The sequence below is a fragment of the Euprymna scolopes genome, chromosome 38 (assembly GCF_053919585.1).
Source record: "Euprymna scolopes isolate OS-2025 chromosome 38, ASM5391958v1, whole genome shotgun sequence".
Classification (NCBI taxonomy): Eukaryota; Metazoa; Mollusca; class Cephalopoda; order Sepiida; family Sepiolidae; genus Euprymna; species Euprymna scolopes.
The window spans coordinates 62,859,230-62,882,088 of record NC_136519.1 but is presented as its reverse complement, the minus strand read 5'-3'; the positions used below and the strand labels follow the sequence as shown (position 1 = coordinate 62,882,088).

The 22,859-nt window shown below is 32.3% G+C and overlaps 1 protein-coding gene across 3 annotated transcripts in view; it reads left to right on the top strand.

Moving 5' to 3' along the window:
* The window catches only part of LOC145263171 (putative U3 small nucleolar RNA-associated protein 11), a 309,596-nt gene that overhangs the window by 54,228 nt on the left and 232,509 nt on the right, over nt 1-22,859 (top strand). For all 3 annotated transcript variants that reach the window (XM_080120209.1, XM_080120207.1, XM_080120208.1), the window contains exon 3: nt 2,811-2,913. In XM_080120209.1, the coding sequence (XP_079976335.1) occupies nt 2,811-2,913 (103 nt within the window). The remainder of the gene's footprint in view (nt 1-2,810; nt 2,914-22,859) is intronic.

Sequence of the window (22,859 nt, the reverse complement as noted above, 5' to 3'; positions counted from 1 at the left end):
CGCGCATGGAAAAGGGCCCTGCACTCCTCTCTGGTGAGCATTCCCGAGGCCACATTCTTGTAGATGAGGAGCCGGCTGATGGTCTACTTGTGTTGCATGGTGGTGACTATGCACATCCATTTTGCCTAGCACCTCACCCTAGATCTGAAACTATAAAATAAAATAAGGGCTTGAATTGAAATAAATTTATAACAAGCTTTCTCCTCCTAATGTATGCTTGTCTGCCCTTGCTATGTACTCTCCAAATGTCCCAACTGAAAACCAAAAAAAGTTTACCTTTGCATAAATGCCCCCCTCCAAAAAAAAAAAAATTTTTTTTCATTTACTGTTGACTGTTTAAGTTGATTGCACAAAAAAGGGCAATTTTTGCTATTTGAATTTGAAAAAGTTGAAATTAGGAACATTGAAAATGTTAAATATTAGAGTTATTCTGTTATCAGAATATTTAATTATATTAACTAAATAATTACATACTATTTTGAAGAGAAAAATATATATTAGTTGTATTCATTAGAGTCTAAAGTTTGAAAACCTTTTCTTTCTAGCTTTCTTTTGAAGCTGGTTTCTTCACCTTTGTAGTTAATAGATTATTCTGATGCCACCCTCTGCTCTCGCAGTATATCTGCACACATCATTTGTGGATCTGCCTTCTGGAATCTTAAAGATACATGTTTGAAATATTAATTTGGTCTGATTATTATTTTCTGAGTGATAAAATTAAAAAACGATGTTACATTTTAACATTACAAATTTATGAAGAATTTTTCAAGTAGTTAATAATTAGGAACCCAATTGCCCTGTAATCCACAACTCATGATTGTCATTGCTGTTTTTCCAGATTTTATCCGACAATCTCTGAAACTGCTCAAAAATTGAAAATTAGAAGTCCAGTTTTACATTGATCAATACCTAATACTTTCCAATTTAGAAAAATTGGAATGTTGAGTTACTCTAGTATATAAGAATTTAAAGCAGGTAATGTCTTTTGTGCTTTTTCAGCCTTTTACAGCACTTTTATGAGGTTGACAAAGTTCTTGTGGTTTTTAACTTTTAAATTCAGATGAACATACCTTGGCTTAAACAAAAATTTATTGATCGAAATAAGTACCATCAGAATTAACATACTTTTACCAACACAAAACAAATGTATTTATGCCAGTAATGTCTTGCGTTCTGGTGGCGATATCGTTTAGGTTTTTGACTCATTTCTCATGCAGAAAGTTTTTAAGATGCTTGAAAGTAATAATCGGTCTGGAGAGTATGGCAGATGAGGCAGTTCTGTTGCCCAATTTATTGAACTTCTGTCAGGTTGGTTTAGCAACGTGGATCGAGTGTGGTATGAATGAGAATTGGGCTTTTTTGTTGAAGTTTCTGATGCATTTCATCCATTTGTTGACAGTACTTCCTTGCCGTAATGTTTTCGCATGCATTCATAAAACTAAAATGAATGAGATCGATTGCAGACCATGAAACGGTCAGCATGACCTTCTTTTGGTGCAACTTTGGCTTCAGGAAGTGTCGTGGAGCTTTGTCGATGTCTAACCATTGTACTGAACATTACTGGTTGTCATAAAGAACCCATGTCATCGCAAGTTACAACCCGGTCGAGAAACGGGTCGTTCTTGTTGCATAAAAGGGAAGATGACACTTCATTACAGCATTTCTTTTGGTTGTCGTTCAATTCATGTCGCACCCATCAAGTTTTTTTGTCTTTCCAATCTCTCAAGTGGTTGAAAATCGTCATATACATTGTCTAATTCAGAAGCAAGTTCTTGAATAGTTGTGTGTGGATTGACTTTGACTAAAGCTCAATTGACCATTAACATCCGATGGCCGACCATTATGCTCATCATCCTCAAGACTCACTGCTGCTACAAAATTTCTTAAACCACCATTGTGCTGTGCATTCAGTGGACCAAATGCTTTGTTGATATCGTGAGCTGTTTCAGCAGCTTTTCGGCCTAGCTTGAATTGAAATAAGAAAATTGTGGGATTTTTTTTTTCATCTTGTATTGAACATCCTAAAAAGAAGACATAATTGTTTTAAAACAATTGTAATTAAAATGATTAGATAGATTGAAAAACGCTCTTTAAAATGGTATACAGAAGTAAAGGTATTATAACAAAAACTTATTTGAAAATAAATCATTTGATATCAAAATTAAAGAAGAACCTTTGTTTGGTTTAAGAGCTCTTTTAAATCTGGGAAATAATAAAATGCACCACAGCTTATCAAATGTGCATTTACCGGTGTATGGAGGGGGGACATTTAAGAAGCTTGATGCTTTTAAAGGATGCAGCACTTCAGAACTCAACAACTGATGCTGGCAGTTTGCCTATTGCTACAACAATATCGAGCGTAAACAAAAGTTTCCAAGTCATGGGAGCCATTCTGATTTTTGACTTTCTAGTTGTGTCCACGTCTGTTTACACATTGAGACAAAAAAGGTGCACAAAACTGTTATTGGCGAGATGTTGAAGTTTAAATAAATTCTATCCAAGGAAAACAGAGGTGTCAGGTGTCATTTGATTGCACGTCTCTGATGATCTTCCAAGTGGTCAATATTATGAGCAGGACAGCTTTCGGATGTGAATTTTATGTGCGAATGTATTGTAACTGTACAGTTTTAAATAACTGGTTGAAAAGCGGCAGTTAAAGGTTTTACTAAGTGATGCTAGCGAAAGCCTTAGCCGTCTTAATAATTTTAGATATGTTTTGTCCAACGTTGTTGGCAGTAATGCAAAAGTCATAATGCAATATGCAAAATGCTTCTTAATCTTGGAAACTTAAATTTATTTTTTCTTTTCAGCGATCAGCACAGAAAGGATAAAATTCTGAAGAAATTGAAGATTAAAGCCCTTAATCGAAATCCTGATGAATTTTATTTTAAAATGGTTCACAATAAAAAAGTGGTGAGTAAAGAAACGTATTTTCACATAGTTTCATTTTTTTTTCCATTCTGAATATGTCATAAACCTTAAATAAACAAGCTGTAAAGCTTTAATCATATCTATGTTAATAAAAAAAATGAGTTTGTGTATTTCTCAGTTTATTTGTAGCAAATATGATTGAATTACAGAAAGTATGTAAATTTTTTGTGAGCACCAGGGTGGGGGTGTATGTATTGTACCAAGGGACAAATGAAATAAAAGGATGGATGTTCAGAAATGTCATTTCCCTGTCAGAGAAAGTCATGTTCCTAACCAGCCTCCCAGATCGATAGGATCAGCAAGCCTCACTTCTAGATCCACATGACTACAACTTGGATGTCTTCAAGACCAACATAAACAAATTCCTGACAAACCGCCCTCTTAAGACACTCTATCAAATCTCCAATACTAATGATTACTACAATACTACATTGATTACTGTACACGCAATAACCCTTATCCCTGAGTGGCCTTCGGGCCTTGATAAGTTGTGACCTCCATGTAAAAAAAAAAAAAAAATTTCTGACTACAGTTCCTGAAGGTTGTCTAACCCGACTGTCTATAACCCACTCAGGAATGGTAACCACACTGTGATACTGGTTGACTTAATCTTCAACTCTCAACCCCAAGTTGAAGAGACATTAGTCAAAACAAGGTACTTCAAGAAGAGACTGGGAAACCATGAGGAATTGCATCAAAAATGCTCTATTTTTTTCTCTTCCTGCATGAAAGTGTGGAAATGAGGCTACTGAATGGTTCAATGCAGCATTGAAGCACATGTTAATAAACAAAGTTCTATAGCAAACCCTATTCTTCCCAATGATTTACTTCTAGTGCAGCTGTCATTGTTGAAAGGCAGCATTAATTCTACAAACTTGCCCTATATAAGTTCAGTATAAATAGCATATAGAAGTTAAAATAATTGTAAGAGTGAAATAGCTGCAGCCAAGAGAAGGCATACCAAGGTCACAAGAAAATATTTTGAGATGCAGAAATTAGGAACTCTCTATACTATTTAAAAATGAGGTTGTCTCTGTTCTTTTCAAACTCAACAAATGCCGTAACGAATCTTGCTTTCCTGACTGTTGGAAAACTGCTTATGTTGTACCAGTTTTCAAGATTTTTGGCGAAAGAGCTCACCGAGTAAATTGTCACCCTATTAGTATCCTCCCTCTCTTCGCCAAAATCTTTGTCTTTAATCAAGCACTACTTCATAGATAATAAATTCAACCCTCTCGCCTAAGACTTTGCATAAAAGGTGTTATTTCAACCGCCTGTGACGTCACAACCACGATAGGCACATTGATAAGATAGTTTTTTTTTTTGGGGGGGGGGTTCACCTCTTTTTTTCTCGTTACGGGTTCAAGCCTGCTTACTATTTTTTTGTGCTCACAATTTTCTTTTTTTGCTCAACCAACACCCTTACACACACTTGCACTTTTCTGCCTTTGCGTTACGTGTTCAAGCCTGCCTGCTTACTATAGCTTTTCTTTTTTTCTCTCAACACACACCTCCAAACACCCGTGCAATGCCGGGCACCCAGGCTAGTCTTAAATAAGGGAAAATTCAGGTTGTCCTTCATGGTCATACATCAAAACCTGATATATGGTCGATCTTTTAAACTTTATTATTCCTGATGTTTATAAATGACCTCCCTGACAAATTACCTCAGATGTGTATTTGCTGGTGATAACATTCTCTATAACAGGCTTTAGCAGAAAATGACTGAACATGCATTTAGTAAGCATAATCTAAAAATACTGGGATTTATAGGAATTAGGTTTTGCAGCTCATTTTACTATGAATTCCTGTTTTTCAAGTTCCTCAATTTTGGCAAGATTTCTTAATTTTGCTTTTTTTTTTCTAATCAGTCTATGAACTTTGACGCATTGTTGAACAGAATATTGTGAAATTTCCAGCATACTGAAAATGTTTAAAACTAAATGATTTATGACAAATTTTCCTATTAATTGAAGAATGTATTCGTTTGGCAAGTTCTAGTTTCCATATAGATAAGTCAGTTCACTGCACAAAAGTTACACCAGCTAATGCTAATATTTAAAATTTGAGAATTACCAGAAAGCAAGATTTAACCTGCAACAAAATAATTTAAGATATTTAATTTTTATTTTTAGTTCTATTATTTGAAAACATTTATTATAAAGTAAGGAAAATATATAAATATATACTGGAAAGTATGTCTGAAAATTATAAAACATCTCAAGGCTTTATAGAAAATACACAAAATTATATTTTAAAAACTAATGCTGTTGTAAAGAAAAAATGGTGCTTATGCAAGGAAGATACCATGCAATCTTTTAGTATTTTCAAGTTAAATTCAAGTTTTTGCTGCTTTTGTGTCATTTTTGTACTTTCTTAAAAATTTAACGGGATTTTCCTCAATACTTAACCCCGATGTTTGGAAATTTTGATGGAAAGACACATTAGTTTAAAAACTAGTCTGTAGTTTCATGCATAGCGACCACACAGATACAATGCACAACACTTTCAGTTTGAGACATTTATTAGCCCTTATTTCCAGCAGTTACATGTTTCAGCCCATAGGTGGCAATATCGACTTCCTCTTCTGTCTCTCTTTTTCCTGTGGCATACAGTGACAGACAGCACTCATGTGCTCAGGGTTTGATTACACTCACAAACCGACCTGGTAATGAAGCAAATTGCTTGTGTACTGATACAGCCTTACAGAGATAAGCTAAACTTTGCAGAAATTATGAATGAATTCTCAATCCATACTGGTGCTACCAGATCAGGCTGTCTGAAGATATTGGTGTTCTGAGACAAAATGCACCTAACATTGATGTTTTTTGTTTTTCTACTCCTTTTGCAAAACTTAAATATGTTCTCCAAAAACAACCCACCTTTTCCTCCTTTACCTTCTTTCTATCTCCCCCACTTCTTGACTGGTTATTTAAAATGTATCAAACATTAATACTGTAACCTTTTTCCCTCTCCCATTGCAAAACTCATTCGTGTGCTACAGGGCAGGGAACAAAAACGATAAAATCCACTATAAAGCAACCAAACCAAACACTACCAACTAGTGATTGAAGATAAAAAAGAGCTGTAAGAATAAAAACCCTTTTCAAAAATAACTGAATGCAACCTGAATACTTTTTCAAAAATAACTGAATGCAACCTGAATACTTTTTCAAAAATAACTGAATGCAACCTGAATACTTTTTCAAAAATAACTGAATGCAACCTGAATACTTTTTCAAAAATAACTGAATGCAACATGAATACTTTTTCAAAAATAACTGAATGCAACATGAATACTTTTTCAAAAATAACTGAATGCAACCTGAATACTTTTTCAAAAATAACTGAATGCAACATGAATACTTTTTCAAAAATAACTGAATGCAACCTGAATACTTTTTCAAAAATAACTGAATGCAACCTGAATACTTTTTCAAAAATAACTGAATGCAACCTGAATACTTTTCAAAAATAACTGAATGCAACCTGAATACTTTTTCAAAAATAACTGAATGCAACATGAATACTTTTTCAAAAATAACTGAATGCAACATGAATACTTTTTCAAAAATAACTGAATGCAACCTGAATACTTTTTCAAAAATAACTGAATGCAACCTGAATACTTTTTCAAAAATAACTGAATGCAACATGAATACTTTTTCAAAAATAACTGAATGCAACATGAATACTTTTTCAAAAATAACTGAATGCAACCTGAATACTTTTTCAAAAATAACTGAATGCAACCTGAATACTTTTTCAAAAATAACTGAATGCAACATGAATACTTTTTCAAAAATAACTGAATGCAACATGAATACTTTTTCAAAAATAACTGAATGCAACATGAATACTTTTTCAAAAATAACTGAATGCAACCTGAATACTTTTTCAAAAATAACTGAATGCAACCTGAATACTTTTTCAAAAATTACTGAATGCAACATGAATACTTTTTCAAAAATAACTGAATGCAACATGAATACTTTTTCAAAAATAACTGAATGCAACCTGAATACTTTTTCAAAAATAACTGAATGCAACCTGAATACTTTTTCAAAAATAACTGAATGCAACCTGAATACTTTTTCAAAAATAACTGAATGCAACCTGAATACTTTTTCAAAAATTACTGAATGCAACATGAATACTTTTTCAAAAATAACTGAATGCAACCTGAATACTTTTTCAAAAATAACTGAATGCAACCTGAATACTTTTTCAAAAATAACTGAATGCAACCTGAATACTTTTTCAAAAATAACTGAATGCAACCTGAATACTTTTTCAAAAATAACTGAATGCAACCTGAATACTTTTTCAAAAATAACTGAATGCAACCTGAATACTTTTTCAAAAATAACTGAATGCAACCTGAATACTTTTTCAAAAATAACTGAATGCAACCTGAATACTTTTTCAAAAATAACTGAATGCAACCTGAATACTTTTTCAAAAATAACTGAATGCAACCTGAATACTTTTTCAAAAATAACTGAATGCAACCTGAATACTTTTTCAAAAATAACTGAATGCAACCTGAATACTTTTTCAAAAATAACTGAATGCAACCTGAATACTTTTTCAAAAATAACTGAATGCAACATGAATACTTTTTCAAAAATAACTGAATGCAACCTGAATACTTTTTCAAAAATAACTGAATGCAACATGAATACTTTTTCAAAAATAACTGAATGCAACCTGAATACTTTTTCAAAAATAACTGAATGCAACCTGAATACTTTTTCAAAAATAACTGAATGCAACCTGAATACTTTTTCAAAAATAACTGAATGCAACCTGAATACTTTTTCAAAAATAACTGAATGCAACATGAATACTTTTTCAAAAATAACTGAATGCAACATGAATACTTTTTCAAAAATAACTGAATGCAACATGAATACTTTTTCAAAAATAACTGAATGCAACATGAATACTTTTTCAAAAATAACTGAATGCAACATGAATACTTTTTCAAAAATAACTGAATGCAACATGAATACTTTTTCAAAAATAACTGAATGCAACATGAATACTTTTTCAAAAATAACTGGATTCGGCATTAAATAACCCAAAAAGGGTTGATATGCCTAAACCATCAAACACCTCAATCCATGAATTCTTGCATATACATCTGGATATCATTGGCCCTCTGCCACATTCCACTGGTTATCGCTACATCCTCATAATTTCTGCAAAGTTTAGCTTATCTCTGTAAGGTTGTATCAGTACACAAGCAATTTGCTTCATTACCAGGTTGGTTTGTGAGTGTAATCAAACCCTGAGCACATGAGTGCTGTCTGTCACTGTATGCCACAGGAAAAAGAGAGACAGAAGAGGAAGTCGATATTGCCACCTATGGGCTTCACTTGTTGGTCAGTAGTTTCCTTACATGGCACTTCTACAGAATCTGTAGCCTGTGCATTCGTGGAGAACTGGATCTCTAATTTTGGTGTGGCCACCACTGTTACCAAAGACAGAGGACCCCAGTTTACGTCACAGACTTTCTGAGACCTTTGCCAATCTTTTTGGAATTTCTCGTACTGCGATAACTACATGCGCTAACAGAATGTTTAAGCCTGCACGTCTCACAAACTTCCATCTTCGACTCAAAACTGCGCTATCTACCCAGCACAAACTGCATCGCAGGTGCGAACATTTACTGCTTGTCCTTCTAGGACTTTAATTTATTATTAAAGAAGACCTGAACACTACACACAGAGATGATTTTTGGAACCACCCTTCGCTATCCCGGTGATTTTATTTTCAGTCGACCAATCAATATCCGCAACTTGGGACAAAATGAAGAAATTCTTCAGTTGTAATCTGTTTGAGGGAAGAAAAGATCCTTTAATCGAGCATGTAGTGGAATGGGGACAAAAAAATTGTGTGAAAACAATAAACGAGCAAACTTTCTTCATATAAATTTTATTTTATTAATTTATTTGGGTTTGTATTACTGTACACATAGATTCGAAAAAGTTGTCAAAAAAAAAAAATATATAACAAATAAATGTTATCAAAGGCAAGATAAATTACTTTTCTACCAAACTGGATATAATTTTCGTGTTTTTATTCAATTTAACATGTTTATTCAGCTCGAAAAGCATACAGTGTTTACCGATGTATTGGAAAATTTAAAATGGCGGCTGACTCTCTCTTTAACACGGTAAGTTCGGAAAAAGGTGTAATAAATAATAAACTAGACAAAATACTGTTAGAAATTTGCTCAATATATGTTACCGTGACATAACTTGACATATATTCGGTGGTTTTTTATAAGTATTTCGGACTATTAGTCTCATCTTTATTAGTTGTTGTTTTTTATCTTTTATTGGTTTTGTTTATTCACAACGTTTCGGCCAACTATTCCTCTGGTCTTCATCAGGTGGTAACCGCGACGGATAGGAACTTCGAATCTCCTAACTGCATTCTCAGCCATAAATTGATATATATAATGCTCATCTCAAAAAAAAAAAAAAATGCAATTAAGGAATAATATATATATATATATATATATATATACCAATCGGTACGGACCCGACTATGGAAGATCAGATAATAAATAAACGTGGATTTATAAGATCAAAGAATCCAACCTTGATCGCCCTTCGGGGCCCGTGGCGCAGTTGATAGAGGCGTTGAATCTCTACAGTTCCAGATGAACATTGTCTGAAGATAGCGGTTTCAATCCCATCCAAAGCATGCCAGAGGTTTAATTGGCCAAAATGTGGTGAGACGACAACAACTACGGATGGCAGTGATGGCTGAGAATGCAGTTAGGAGATTCTAAGTTCCTATCCGTTGCGGTTACCACCTGATGAAGGCCAGAGGAATAGTTGGTCGAAACGTTGTGAATAAACAAAACCAATAAAAGATCAAAAACAACAACTAATAAAGATGAGAATAATAGTCCGAAATCAAAATAAATTAATATATATAATGCTCCTCTCAAAAAAAAAATGAATTCCAATTTAGGAATAATATATATATATAAATTTTATTTTATCAGCTAACAAATTGAAAATTATGATTCATATTATACAGATTAAGCTAATAAATTTGTTATTAGTGCATGCATAAAACGTCTTATTTCTAACATGTAAGCACATTTCGAAGCTCAGTTGGACAGAAAAGTGGGTCAAATGAACTCTTTACCAAACCTTTTAGAAAAATTATCAATGAAAGATAACGAGCCTAAAATTTTTATACTTGACTAATTTTTGGATGGGGAAATGGAAGATTTTGTGTAGTGATCTAACCTTTCACACGTAAAAAAAATATCAAAACCTTGAAATTTACTTAAAATAAATCAGTTTTGAAACAAAAGTTGTAAAGTTTTAAATTAAATGTTAAATTATTTTTAATACTAAATTGTAAAGATAAAATATTTAATGATATAATGGAAGATTTTACTAGCGGTTTCACTTGATTTGATTTTACATTTCTGTTATAGCCAGTATATAAAGCATGCCATATTCTATCACTCGCTCATAGATATCTGGAAAATCTTTTCTGATCTCATCCATTAAAATCGATCATAGACAACTCTTAACTTGAAGAATCAAATATATATAGAGCACTAATTTAATGTTTTTTTTTTGTTGTTTTTTTTTTTTTTTCTGTTTTTTTCAAAATAAGTCAAACAAGTTTTTTTTTTCAACATAAAGTTATCAAAAAATTGTAAATGTTTTAAAAAGTGAGAGAATAGAGAGAAGAGAAAAAAAAATTTTTTAAATAGAGAAACTAGAAAGAGGAGATTGAGAGAAAGAAGAGGACAGAAAGAAAAAAACAAGAAAAGAGCATGCACCCTACTTTTGTTGCTACTATTATAATGTGTGTCAGAGAAGGAGAAAGCAAGCTTATTTTTACATGTTTGGGTATACTTCGTAAAATTAAATTTCTGTAAAATTTTATTCACTGATTGTTTTTTTTTTTTTTTTTTTTTTTTCAACTTTGACACTTTTATGAGAATTAACTTAGAATTCTATATTTCAGCTTACCAAATTTAGGAATTAACTTTCTTTTTATAAGATAAAATAGATTTTTCAAAATGGATTAATTAAGTGACGTGAAAAAAAATAGGACTAAAAATTTGTTTATATTAATTTATTTTATTGTGGACCATTATTCTCATCATTATTGGTTGTTTCACGACGTTTCCTATCCGTCGTTGTTACCACCTGACGAAGGCCAGAGAAATAGTTGGCCGAAACGTTATGAAACAACAAAGCAATATAAATAAATTAATATAAATAATACTCATCTCAATAATGAATTCCAATTAAAATAATACCATTCGGTACGGACCCGACCATGGAAGATCAGATAATAAATAAATGTGGATTTATAAGATCAATAAATCCAACCTTGATCGCCCTTCGGGGCCCGTGGCGCAGTTGATAGACGTTGAATCTCTACAGTTCCAGATGAGCATTGTCTGAAGACAGTGGTTTCAATTCTATCCAAACCCGGCCAGAGGCTTCCTTGGCCAAAACGTGGTGCGACGACAACAACTACGGATGGCAATGATTGCTGAGAATGCAGTCAGGAGATTCTAAGTTCCTATCCGTTGCGGTTACCACCTGACGAAGGCTAGAGGAATAGTTGGCTGAAACGTTGTGAAACAACAACCAATAAAGATGGGAATAATAGTCCGCAATAAAAAAAATTAATATAAATAATACTTATCTCAATAATGAATTCCAATTAAAATAATATATAAAAATTTGTTATTGAAAAAAATAGAATTAAATGCAAATTGTGCCAGCGAGCCTGCAGAATTCAGCAGAGGAAGTATTGGTCATTTGTACGCACTGCTCACAGTTCCGCAATTGGATCCAGTACCATAATCATCAGGAAGAACCATCTCACAGTTCTGACCTCTGCTCCTCTACTGAAGTGGTGAGCCAACATGAGGCCGTATTATTAATGGTGTCCAGTTACTTTCCTGACCAACGTTCATTTCTTTTCAACCAACTCTTTCAAAAACAAAACAATAAAACAACAAAAAACAAAAAAAAACAAAACTAAAATGAAAATAAAGAAGATTCTTAATGGGAGTACAGTTTTCAATAAAATTGATGAATAATTCTTTATCTTTATTGATTACTTTTTAATGGTTCAACAATTTTGAAGTAAAATAAATTTCAAATACACATCCTCTCTCCTGCCAAAAACTAATTCGTTTTTACTGCATCTCTGAAGTGACCCCCCCCCCCTTGCAACAGGAGGTCAGATTGGTACTGGTGTCAGTTACTTTCCTCACCAACTTTCCTCATTTCTTTTAACCAATCCAGTACAATGTTTTCTCTGCTGCTTCTTGCATATCTCGCAAAGTTTTTCACTTTGTGTCACAAAAGTGTTCTCGCGGTATGTTGACTAGCTTTCTATCAACATATTCCCGAGCTCCCACAGCCAAATGATAAAATTCCACATTTCATCCCTTTTCCTGGCACTCATCCAATAGATCACTGTATTGTTCAACTTTTCTTTCTTCTGCAACTACAAAATTATCCTCCCAAGGACAGTCAACTGTAACATGATTCCAATCTTTTCCTCACTCCACACGACAAGGTCTGGTCTTTACTGTGTAAGGATTAATGGAAAGATCAAGGTATTCTGGAGATCTATCATCAATTTCTATTTTCCTTTCATTCGTTAACCCTAACCCATAAGTGACTTTTCACTGTGCCTGATGAAAATTTTCTTAATACTCTCTATTTTTGGAAGTTCTTCATTGAACTTCTCTACTTTCTGATGCAGTAGCTTTTCTATTACTTTCAGTTTTGCCGCATGTGTACCGATTTCGTGCCAAGTTACAGTTAGAATATGTTGTGAGAGCTCCTCTCTCCATTTATAATCACGTTCTACTTTCCATCATGCAAGATTGACTGGGAAAGGCATTGAATCGTAGGTTGATTTTATTTGAAACAAAGTTCTTGCTCACTCCTAAGCTCAGATCTTTTTCCATATGATCTTCGGATTTACCACACACTCTCCCCAGCGAATACACTGGCCTTGTTGATGGCATTGCACCAGGTGTGCATATCTTTTTTGTTGTTCCTCATTCCTTATCTCACTGACAACAATCTCTTTCTCTTGGGTTATTCATGCAGAATGGTATAATGTTCTGCATGCCTAGTCTTTCCCTTGTATCCTGTACAGCGCCAACAATATCTACATGCTCTAAGGTTTTAATAGCTATCTCAGTTGCCTCTTTTGCCTTCCACTTTTTTCCAGTCCTAACTTTAGGTGGATCATCTTTTCTCGCTAGGTTGGAGAAATGAAGCCTCAATTTTGACAATTCTTTAACAATTGATGCGATAGGTAGTCTTAGCTCTTCATCTCTTTCAAATATTGCCAAGTTGCTTAACATCCTTGGTAGTCCCAACCACTTCCTTATATTCACTCCTCACTGTTGCTCGATCTGTTCTATGCGTGTCAATTTTACTTTGTATATTTGCAAAAGCCACATTATTTGAGGGTACAACCCAAATTGCAGACACCAACATTTGTACTTTCCAGGTAGTTTGGTCTTATCAATTAATTTTAATCCTTCCCCCTATTTGCTGTTGTATCTCCACTCCTTGGTTTTTGTGACTTAATGTGTCCCTATACCATCTTCCCAAGCTTATCAATTTCTCTTTTACTGTAGAGATCACTTCTCCAATCATCTTTTTTTTTTTTTTTTTTTTTTTTTTTTTTTTTGCTTACCTTTCCCATAGGTTATGCATCTTGATTTTTTTAGTAGGTATCACAACCCAAAATTTTATTTTCATTATATCTAAAAAAAATTAATGTGGTCATATAGATTTTTGTAAACCATAAACAAAAGAACCAAATTTATTTTGGTAGCTCAATTAGCCATCAAGTCCTGATCGTTCAAAGTTTGTCGGAAAGTGGAAAATTTGCTATCATGGTCCAGAAGCCAAATTTCATCGTATATAACTAAAAATGTAAGCTACTAACAAGTGAAAAATCTTTATAAATGTAATGTCATCTTGTGGTAAATGAAAATTAATACTAATGAAAGCAATAATTATTAGATGAAACCAACCTAAACACTAGGCAAAATCCCACTACCAATGCAAAAAAAGTGCAAATATGACACAGAAATGCAACTTTGACTGTTCATATCAATTTCGTTTTAACAGCTAATGTATTGGATCTTCTTAGTATGATTCATAACGCATTCTAATGGTTAAAAACGGTTAAAAAAAATGAGTCAAAAGCATACATTACTGAAATTGCTGTAAAAATGTAACCATTGGAGGTAGAAGTTTTAAAACTTACTAATTTTGGGGTGAGAAATTAAAAAATGTTTGCTTTGTTTCTAATAAAACTTTTTGCCACAGAAATATTTTTACCTTGGGGAATTTAAACTCACCAAAAAAGGACCGACAACAAGATTTAGAAATTTCTTATACAAAAAAAATCACTAGTTTTTTTCAAATATTGAAAAACTTTCAACTTAAAAGACAAGTAAACAAGTAAGATATTTTATAGGCGGAGGTCTTACAATTCCTTTCCTTCTCTCAGAATTCTTTCACAGCCTTCTGCTATGGTAGATATATCAGGAACACCCCAAATCCTACCATCACTTGAAACTGGCATTACCTCAAAACCCCATCTGTAAACAAATGCTAACTCTACCTGTGCAATGTCATCTGACAAAGGCCATCGAAAAAATCTTTTGGTTTGCGATAAAACTTTTATTACAGCGCTGGATGCAGATATAACCTCAATGACTTGGCCAATGTAAAAGTTGGTGTCATAGTAGACAGCAACCCATTGTCCTTGATGCTCATAACTGAAGATATCCTGAGATGGTTCTTCATCACAACTGCAGGAGTTATCTGAATGTTCAGCAGATTCACTAAGGGACTTTTTTTGTTGCTTTGGAGGTGGAAATGAATCAACTGGATTTCTTCTTGAGTAGTCAGAGAGAGCAGCTTCCAGTTGAACTTTATTTCCACTGGTGTAGATTTTGACACGTAACACAACCTTGAGATATCTTAGTTCAAGTTTATCAAAAACACCTGATAGAACATATAGGTCTCAGGGGTACTTCTATAGTTTATCGCCGAAAATGGAGACGGCATATTTCTTTTTGCACCTGTTGTTAAAATTTGAGGGAGAAATCAGTATTTTAAACTATGACCAAAGCATGAAATAACAAAAAAATTAAACTAGATAATGATTTTTTGGTTACATTGAAATTAATTTGTTGTTGATCCTTTAAAGTTGCTTTAATTCAAAAAAATGTTTCATTAAAATTATTTGTTCGAAAAAAAAAAAAAAAAAAATCCAATGTTGCTTTCATTACAAAATTGTTTTATTAAAATTATATTTTCTTACGCAAACTTTTCAATAAATGTTTTTACAATTATATTTTGATAAATTTTTTATACAGTAAATGTTTCGGGTTTTCAAATGGCGCTTGCCCAGTTTAGACAATTCTGAATACGTCATTTTCATTTTCTGTTTTTAATAATTTTTTCATTTTTTGTTTTTAATAATAAAAATATATATACGTTTCATGAAAAACTTTCCCGTTTTCATTATTTAAATCGAAACATTTTCGATTAAACAATTACGGATATATGTTCTCTTTCACTTTTTTTATTTACTTTTTTCCATAGTTCTTTCCGGAAGTAATTAATATCTAGTTTAATTTTTTTGTTATTTATTTCTAACTTCGGTCATAGTTTAAAATACTGATTTCTTCCTTGGATTTTAACGACAGGTACGCAAAAAAAAATATGCCCTCTCCATTTTTGGCAATAAACTGTAGAAGTACCATCTCTGGAATTATTAAATAAATTTTTAAAAAAATGATTTTTACAGTGAAATTATTTTTTGCATTTACATGCACATAACTTAATTATATTTTCAGTTATTTTTCAAGTAATGTACAGTGTAATTAAAAAATAATTTAACAAAATGTTAGATATATCAAAACGCCCGACAGAACCTAAGAATTAAATAAGTAAACCAAAACAAGAAAAATGAGGCACATTTTTTAAAATCAATAAAATTTTTTCGTCACACGCAACTAAAAAATTTTTTTAAATGTATCCAGTTAATTTTTAAAAGATAATCCAACAGACAGAAGATAAAGCAAAGAACATATGAAAATTTTAAAGATATAGAAAATAAACAACTGACATTTTTTTAAATTGTAAATTTTCATTTTTTTTGACACACTAAAAAATATTTTAAACCATAACTTTCTATAACTTTTAAATAAACAAAAACAAATCCATAGTGAAACAAGTTGTTTATGTTTTTGTTGGGTTGTGCTGACAGTTGATATTACTAGGCTTATAAATCAAGGAGCACCACTAATAAAAGTGAATGTACCTACACATCAAGAGTTACAACTTAATGCCAAGTGACCAAAGTACAATACTTGTACTTTGGTCACTTGGCATTAAGTTGTAACTCTCGATGTGTAGGTACATTCACTTTTATTAGTGGTGCTCCTTGATTTATAAGCCTAGTAATATGACACCAACAGATTATTAAAGAGGAGATATTTCTCTACAAAATGGTGCAATTTTCAGATTTTTTTAATTGTTTTTCTTTCTCACTGAAGTTTTCAAGTTGGATTTTTTTGTGAAAAACAACTTAAAACTCTTTTAAGCTCACCGTATTGATAAATGACATTTTTTATTTTAAATGGTATTATTTTTTTATACATACTCACATTATTGCGCATACTAAATTTGAAAAACATAATTTTTTTTTTTTTTTTTTTTTTTAAATAATTAAAAATGAAAAAAAAAAAATAAAGTAGCGTTCACCAAAATTAGTGACATAACTTGAAGTAGCCTGGAAAAAAAACTATTAAAGACACAAAAAGAATTATCTTATAGATATATAGTTCAAAAAGATTAAATTTTATTTAAATCAAAACTTTATCAAAATCACCCAAAAAATAAATGAGATATTGCAAGTTGAAATTGCCCCAGTTTTCACATCCTAAACTAGGCTAGTTTGAGATACCTATTTTTAGCCTTAAATCTCATTCCTGACCACACGATAAGCTGTCCCAATTGGTCCAATACTTCTTCCATTCCTTCTACGCCCCTTGACTTTACAGCAACGTCATCCATAAATGCTCTTAGTAGGGGTCTTAACAAGTGTACTCTCGCAATTTATTGATCTCCATCACAAATATGAACAAGATCACTGCTATTGTACATCCTGCTGCAATCCGAACCTCCAACTTAGCCAGTCAGTTGTGAATTTATATATCGTAAAGTGCATGTTGAATTGATTGTAGTATTTCATAATCATTCTCTGAACACTCTCTGGAATCCAAAAGAACTGCATCTCGTTCTAAATCATTTCATGTAGGACCGAGCCATATGCGTTTGCAAGATCTAACCATACAATTACAACATACTCTTGTTATACTCTGCCATATTGCATAAGCGTGCTCGATACAGTCAGGTATTCCTGGTATAGCTGCCTTTTGAACCGATTCATTGATAAAGCCATTACACTGAACATGCTTTATCATTCTGTTAGCAACAACTCTGAACACACTTCTCATCGAGGTTTGGTAATATGGGTCGAAATTGCCCTAACTCATTGGTCTATTGTTCTTTTGGTAGGTATATGCCTTCTGCGAGACCCCATCATTCAGCAACACTTTTAGACCTCCACCTCTCTTCTCAGTAAAAAAAGCCTCAATTGGAGGCGTTTGCAGTGTTTCTACACCTTAATACTATCGTTGCCTGGTGAATTCTTAGCTCTTGCCTTTTTGAAGTTGTCAACTTCTCTTTTCTTGATATTGCTTACATCAAACATTACATCTGGTCTTGTTGGCTTTCTTGCACTACGCATCAATGACATGTTTTCTTTTCTGTTTTTATCATATGTTGTTTTTAGATGCTCCTCTAGTTCTTCCTTGGAACATTCCTGCTTTCCACTCTTACTCTCTGTGAACTTGTAGGAGTTTTTTACAAATTGCTTTCTGCACTGTTCTCTTTTTTGTCTTCTCTGTGTTCTCCTGTCTTCCCTCATTTTATCCTTAAGCCTTCTCTTTAGATCTTTATACAATTGCTTCATCTACTTCTTCATACCCTTTTCTCTTTATCATTGCTATTTTCATAATATTTCTCCTAGATGGTTGATAAACTTTCGTTTGTTTTGGCAATTCTTTCTTGTCAATCCCAAACCTTTCTCTTCTCATAGAGAATTTCTGCTAATTTCTCAGTGCTTTCTTTTAGCATTACAAGTTGATTTTTTTCTTTTTAGATAATTGTTATTTTATCAACTTGCATGAAACGAGCTATGTAAAAGATGTTTAAAACCATTTGAATTATGCAAATACCATCACTAGATCAAAAGTTATGTGAATTTTAAGTGCCAAACTTTATGCTTTTTTGTGGACATTTTTCTTTAGAAAGAGTGAGCTAAATTATGGACCTCAACATTTCAACAAATTTGGTAATTTCACCACCATTTATTTATTTTTCAAGTTATTCGCATGAAACTTGGCACTCTTGTGTAAAATTGTGTGCTCTTTCTGATTATGCAGCCAAATTTGATGTATCTCTTTACCATACACCATGAATTATAAATTAAAATGTACAAGTTTCAATTTTTTTTTAAACTGGCGCATGGTATCATACAGTGGGTGTCTATTTATGAACAAAACTAAGTATTATAGTAGTATTTAAATATAACTTTATTGAGAACAGGCATTTTCCTGCTTCCTCACCAAAAGAGAGCTTAATCTGGGTGTAGCCATTGAATGCCTAAAGAGCATTCATGGCCGGTATTTACTACTCCCGTCAAAGAAAAAAAAGAAAAATGGAGTAGATATGATTTAATCTCAGAAATAAAATGAATATTGCATTTAAATTTTCTGCAAATAAGTAGTTTTCCAGGCATTCCGGTATTAAAGGTAATGAATTAGCAGATTCTGCAGCAAAAAACGCCTTAAATCTCCCAATCGATGCAAATTTAAAAATTCTATACATAGATCTAAAAAGACGTATCAACGCATATACAACAGAGAAATGGCAAACCTACTGGAATGAACACCCTAACAATAAACTTCACAAAATCATGCCAAAAATCAAAAAAACAAGAACAAAATACGAAACTAAACAGAAAAGAAGTCAAACTAACAAGAATAAAAATAAACCCAATCATATCTCCTAAAAAAGCAACCCAACTCATCTGTATACCTTGTCAAACACCACTCACAATCAAACACATTAATTGAATGTACTGATTTTGTAACCGTAAGAAATCGATTCTACAAAGAAAACAATATTAAAGATTTATTTGATAAAAACAATCCCCACACCATACTCTCATATCTTAAAAAAATTGGCCTTTGTAAAAAATTTTAAAAAGAACCCTTTATACAACGGTCCTGGATATGACCTAAAACTATATCCGATGATGGGGCCCCACCTTGCGGGCCTTGGGGAGTGTGGAGCCACCCTTTAATTGCCATTGCTCCCAGGTCCACTCTAACCCGGAGTGGTAGTACCTGTTAGGGTCCCAACTATGGGTTAAATAGAATCTGACTTTAAAAAACAAATATACTCCATTAAAAATCGTTCCTCAAAATAACTAGATTCGGCATTAAATAACCTGAAAAAGGTTGATATGCCGTAAAACAACCAACCAATATTAAGCAATGTCATTTCTTATGTTATCGCTGGTGGGCATCTTGGTATGCACAAGCGCACAAATGTACCCCAAGAAACTATGCACAAATGCATGTACCAAGATGGCCACCAGCAATAACATTAGAAATGACATTGCTCAATATCCGGAAAGCTACTTATTTGTGGAAAATTTAAATGCGATATTTGTGTTCAGCATACCCGAAAACCTTATGAGATTATAATTATTTTAAAGAAAAAATGTTAAGGTGGAAACAAGGTAAAAATTTACAAAATGCATCACAATGAAATTCTTTATCGAACTGCCCAATTATTATTATTATTATTATTTAGATATGAAAATATTTAAATAATAATAATTAAAAATTCAAATTTCACTATCAGGGCTCTACAGATGAATTTATCTTTAGTTGACCTTTGACAACTAAATATTTTCGTTTAGTAGCCAAATACAAAGTTACTAGCCAAACCCACAATTTCTAGAATGACATCTTCGTTCTGTGACGAGTATGTACATCATAAAGATGTTTTCTGTGTGTGTTTTTTTAAATAAGTGTAATTTTAAATATACAACAAATTTTATGTTGATACTTGAAGGTATAAATATTCTAATTTCTTCGTAGTTTTTAAACAGCCTTTGTTAAAAAAAAAAAGGTATATTGTTCTATTAAACTTTTATTGTTTAAACAATTTAACTTTGTTTTATAAATAAAAAAAAAGTTAAAAAGATATTTTCACTCAGTAGTGAGCTTTGGAAGATTTTCAGTGAAAGAAATGCAATCGTCAAAAAATAATATTTCTATTCGCCACTTTGAAAAATCACTCGCAAATGCGACTGTTCCACTCGCAATGTAGAGCCCTGACTATATATATATATATATATATATATATATATATATATATATATATTATTCTTAATTGTTAGGTGGAAGTACAGAAAAGTTAACAAAACACTCTTCTTTCCCCATGTTAAGAATGCATTTCTAAATAACGTTATTTCAGCACGGTAGCAAGTACCTTTTTATTTTTGTTTTTTACCACTAAAAAACAAGTACTTAGTACATTTTGTTTTTTAATGCTTTTAGTACATGTGAAAAACTTGAAAATAATTCTTTTTAAATTGACAAACTCAGAATAAAAAATGAAATTGATTTTTCTGCTTTTGTTTTGAGAGCAGAAAAAGTTTTTTTACAAAGTTGTCTCGATAGCGAATCCTCGTTAAGTGAATTTGAATTTCTATAAAAGATAAAATTTTAAAGAAATCCCCCACACAATTAATAATTATGAAATATTTACATGAAAATAATTCTGAAACTATTATCTATATGAAATGGATGATATACCGATTTATCGCATCAATTTTGAAATATTCTTAAACTTTGCTAGGTCCTAACTTTGCTTCCCGTGATCGTAAAAATCAAAATCAAACACCAGTAGAGATGGACTTTATTTATATAGCCTGTAAAATTTCAGCCATATCCAATCAAATTTAACCTCGCGCATATGTATCCAAATGTAATGTATGAAATGTAAACATTGAAAAAAAAGTTGCCCCTTTTTACTGCCGTCATTTTTTACCATTTTTTTTTTCATTTGTAACTTGCAGCATAAAATAATTGAACGCATAAATGAAAAATAATTTAATATCATTGGAATGCTTATTCTTTTCATCAATGTAATTCTTTTAAAAATTAATCAGCAAATAAAAAAGATATGACTTGTTGAAGCACATTAGGCATGTGATATTGCCAATGTCCATGAAAATACAGCATACGCTTGTAACGTTACTTTCTTTAGAGCGTGCTACCCTTGTCACTTTTATGTCAAATGTTTCATAGTTTTGGCCAATTTATCTTAGCTTTCTTGTCTGAATGTTTCCATTCTTGCTTTTCTGTCTCAACTGTAGGCTTTTCCTCTCTTTGGTGTGTCCTGGAGATTTTGGCTACACATCTCATGGTCATTTGACCTGCATTGTTGAGATACTTTCTTTTTGCACTTTTTTCTTTGATGGATTCGTAAGCCTTTAGCCACATCAAATTCCTTGCCACAGCATTTCAGTTTCCATTTTCAGTTATCCTTGCCCAGTTCCGTGTTACCGGGTTATCGTGTTATCATGTTACCGTGTTATCATGTTACCGTGTTATCATGTTACCGTGTTATCATGTTACCGTGTTATCATGTTACCGTGTTATGGTGTTATGTTATCATGTTATGTTACCATGTTGTCATGTTATGTTACATGTTGTCATGTTATGTTACCATGTTGTCATGTTATGTTACATGTTGTCATGTTATGTTACCATGTTGTCATGTTATGTTACCATGTTGTCATGTTATGTTACCATGTTGTCATGTTATGTTACCATGTTGTCATGTTATGTTACCATGTTGTCATGTTATGTTACCATGTTATCATGTTATGTTACCATGTTATCATGTTATGTTACCATGTTATCATGTTATGTTACCATGTTATCATGTTATGTTACCATGTTATCATGTTATGTTACCATGTTATCATGTTATGTTACCATGTTACCATGTTATGTTACCATGTTATGTTACCATGTTATGTTACCATGTTATGTTACCATGTTATGTTACCATGTTATGTCATGTTATCTTATGTTATCATGTTATCATATCATGTTACCATGTTATCATGTTATGTTACCATGTTATGTTATGTTACCATGTTATGTTACCATGTTATGTTATGTTACCATGTTATGTTATGTTACCATGTTATGTTATGTTACCATGTTATGTTATGTTACCATGTTATGTTACTATGTTATGTTACCATGTTATGTTACCATGTTATCATGTTATGTACCCACGTTATCATGTTATGTTACCACGTTATCATGTTATGTTACCACGTTATCATGTTATGTTACCATGTTATGTTACCATGTTATGTTACCATGTTATGTTATCATGTTATGTTATCATGTTACCATGTTATCATGTTACCATGTTATGTTATCATGTTACCATGTTATGTTATCATGTTACCATGTTATGTTATCATGTTACCATGTTATGTTATCATGTTACCATGTTATGTTATCATGTTACCATGTTATGTTATCATGTCATGTTACCAGGTTGTCATGTTACCATGTTATCATGTCATGTTATCATATGTTATCATATGTTATCATGTTACCATGTTATCATGTTACCATGTTATCATGTTACCATGTTATCATGTTATCATGTTACCATGTTATCATGTTATCATGTTATCATGTT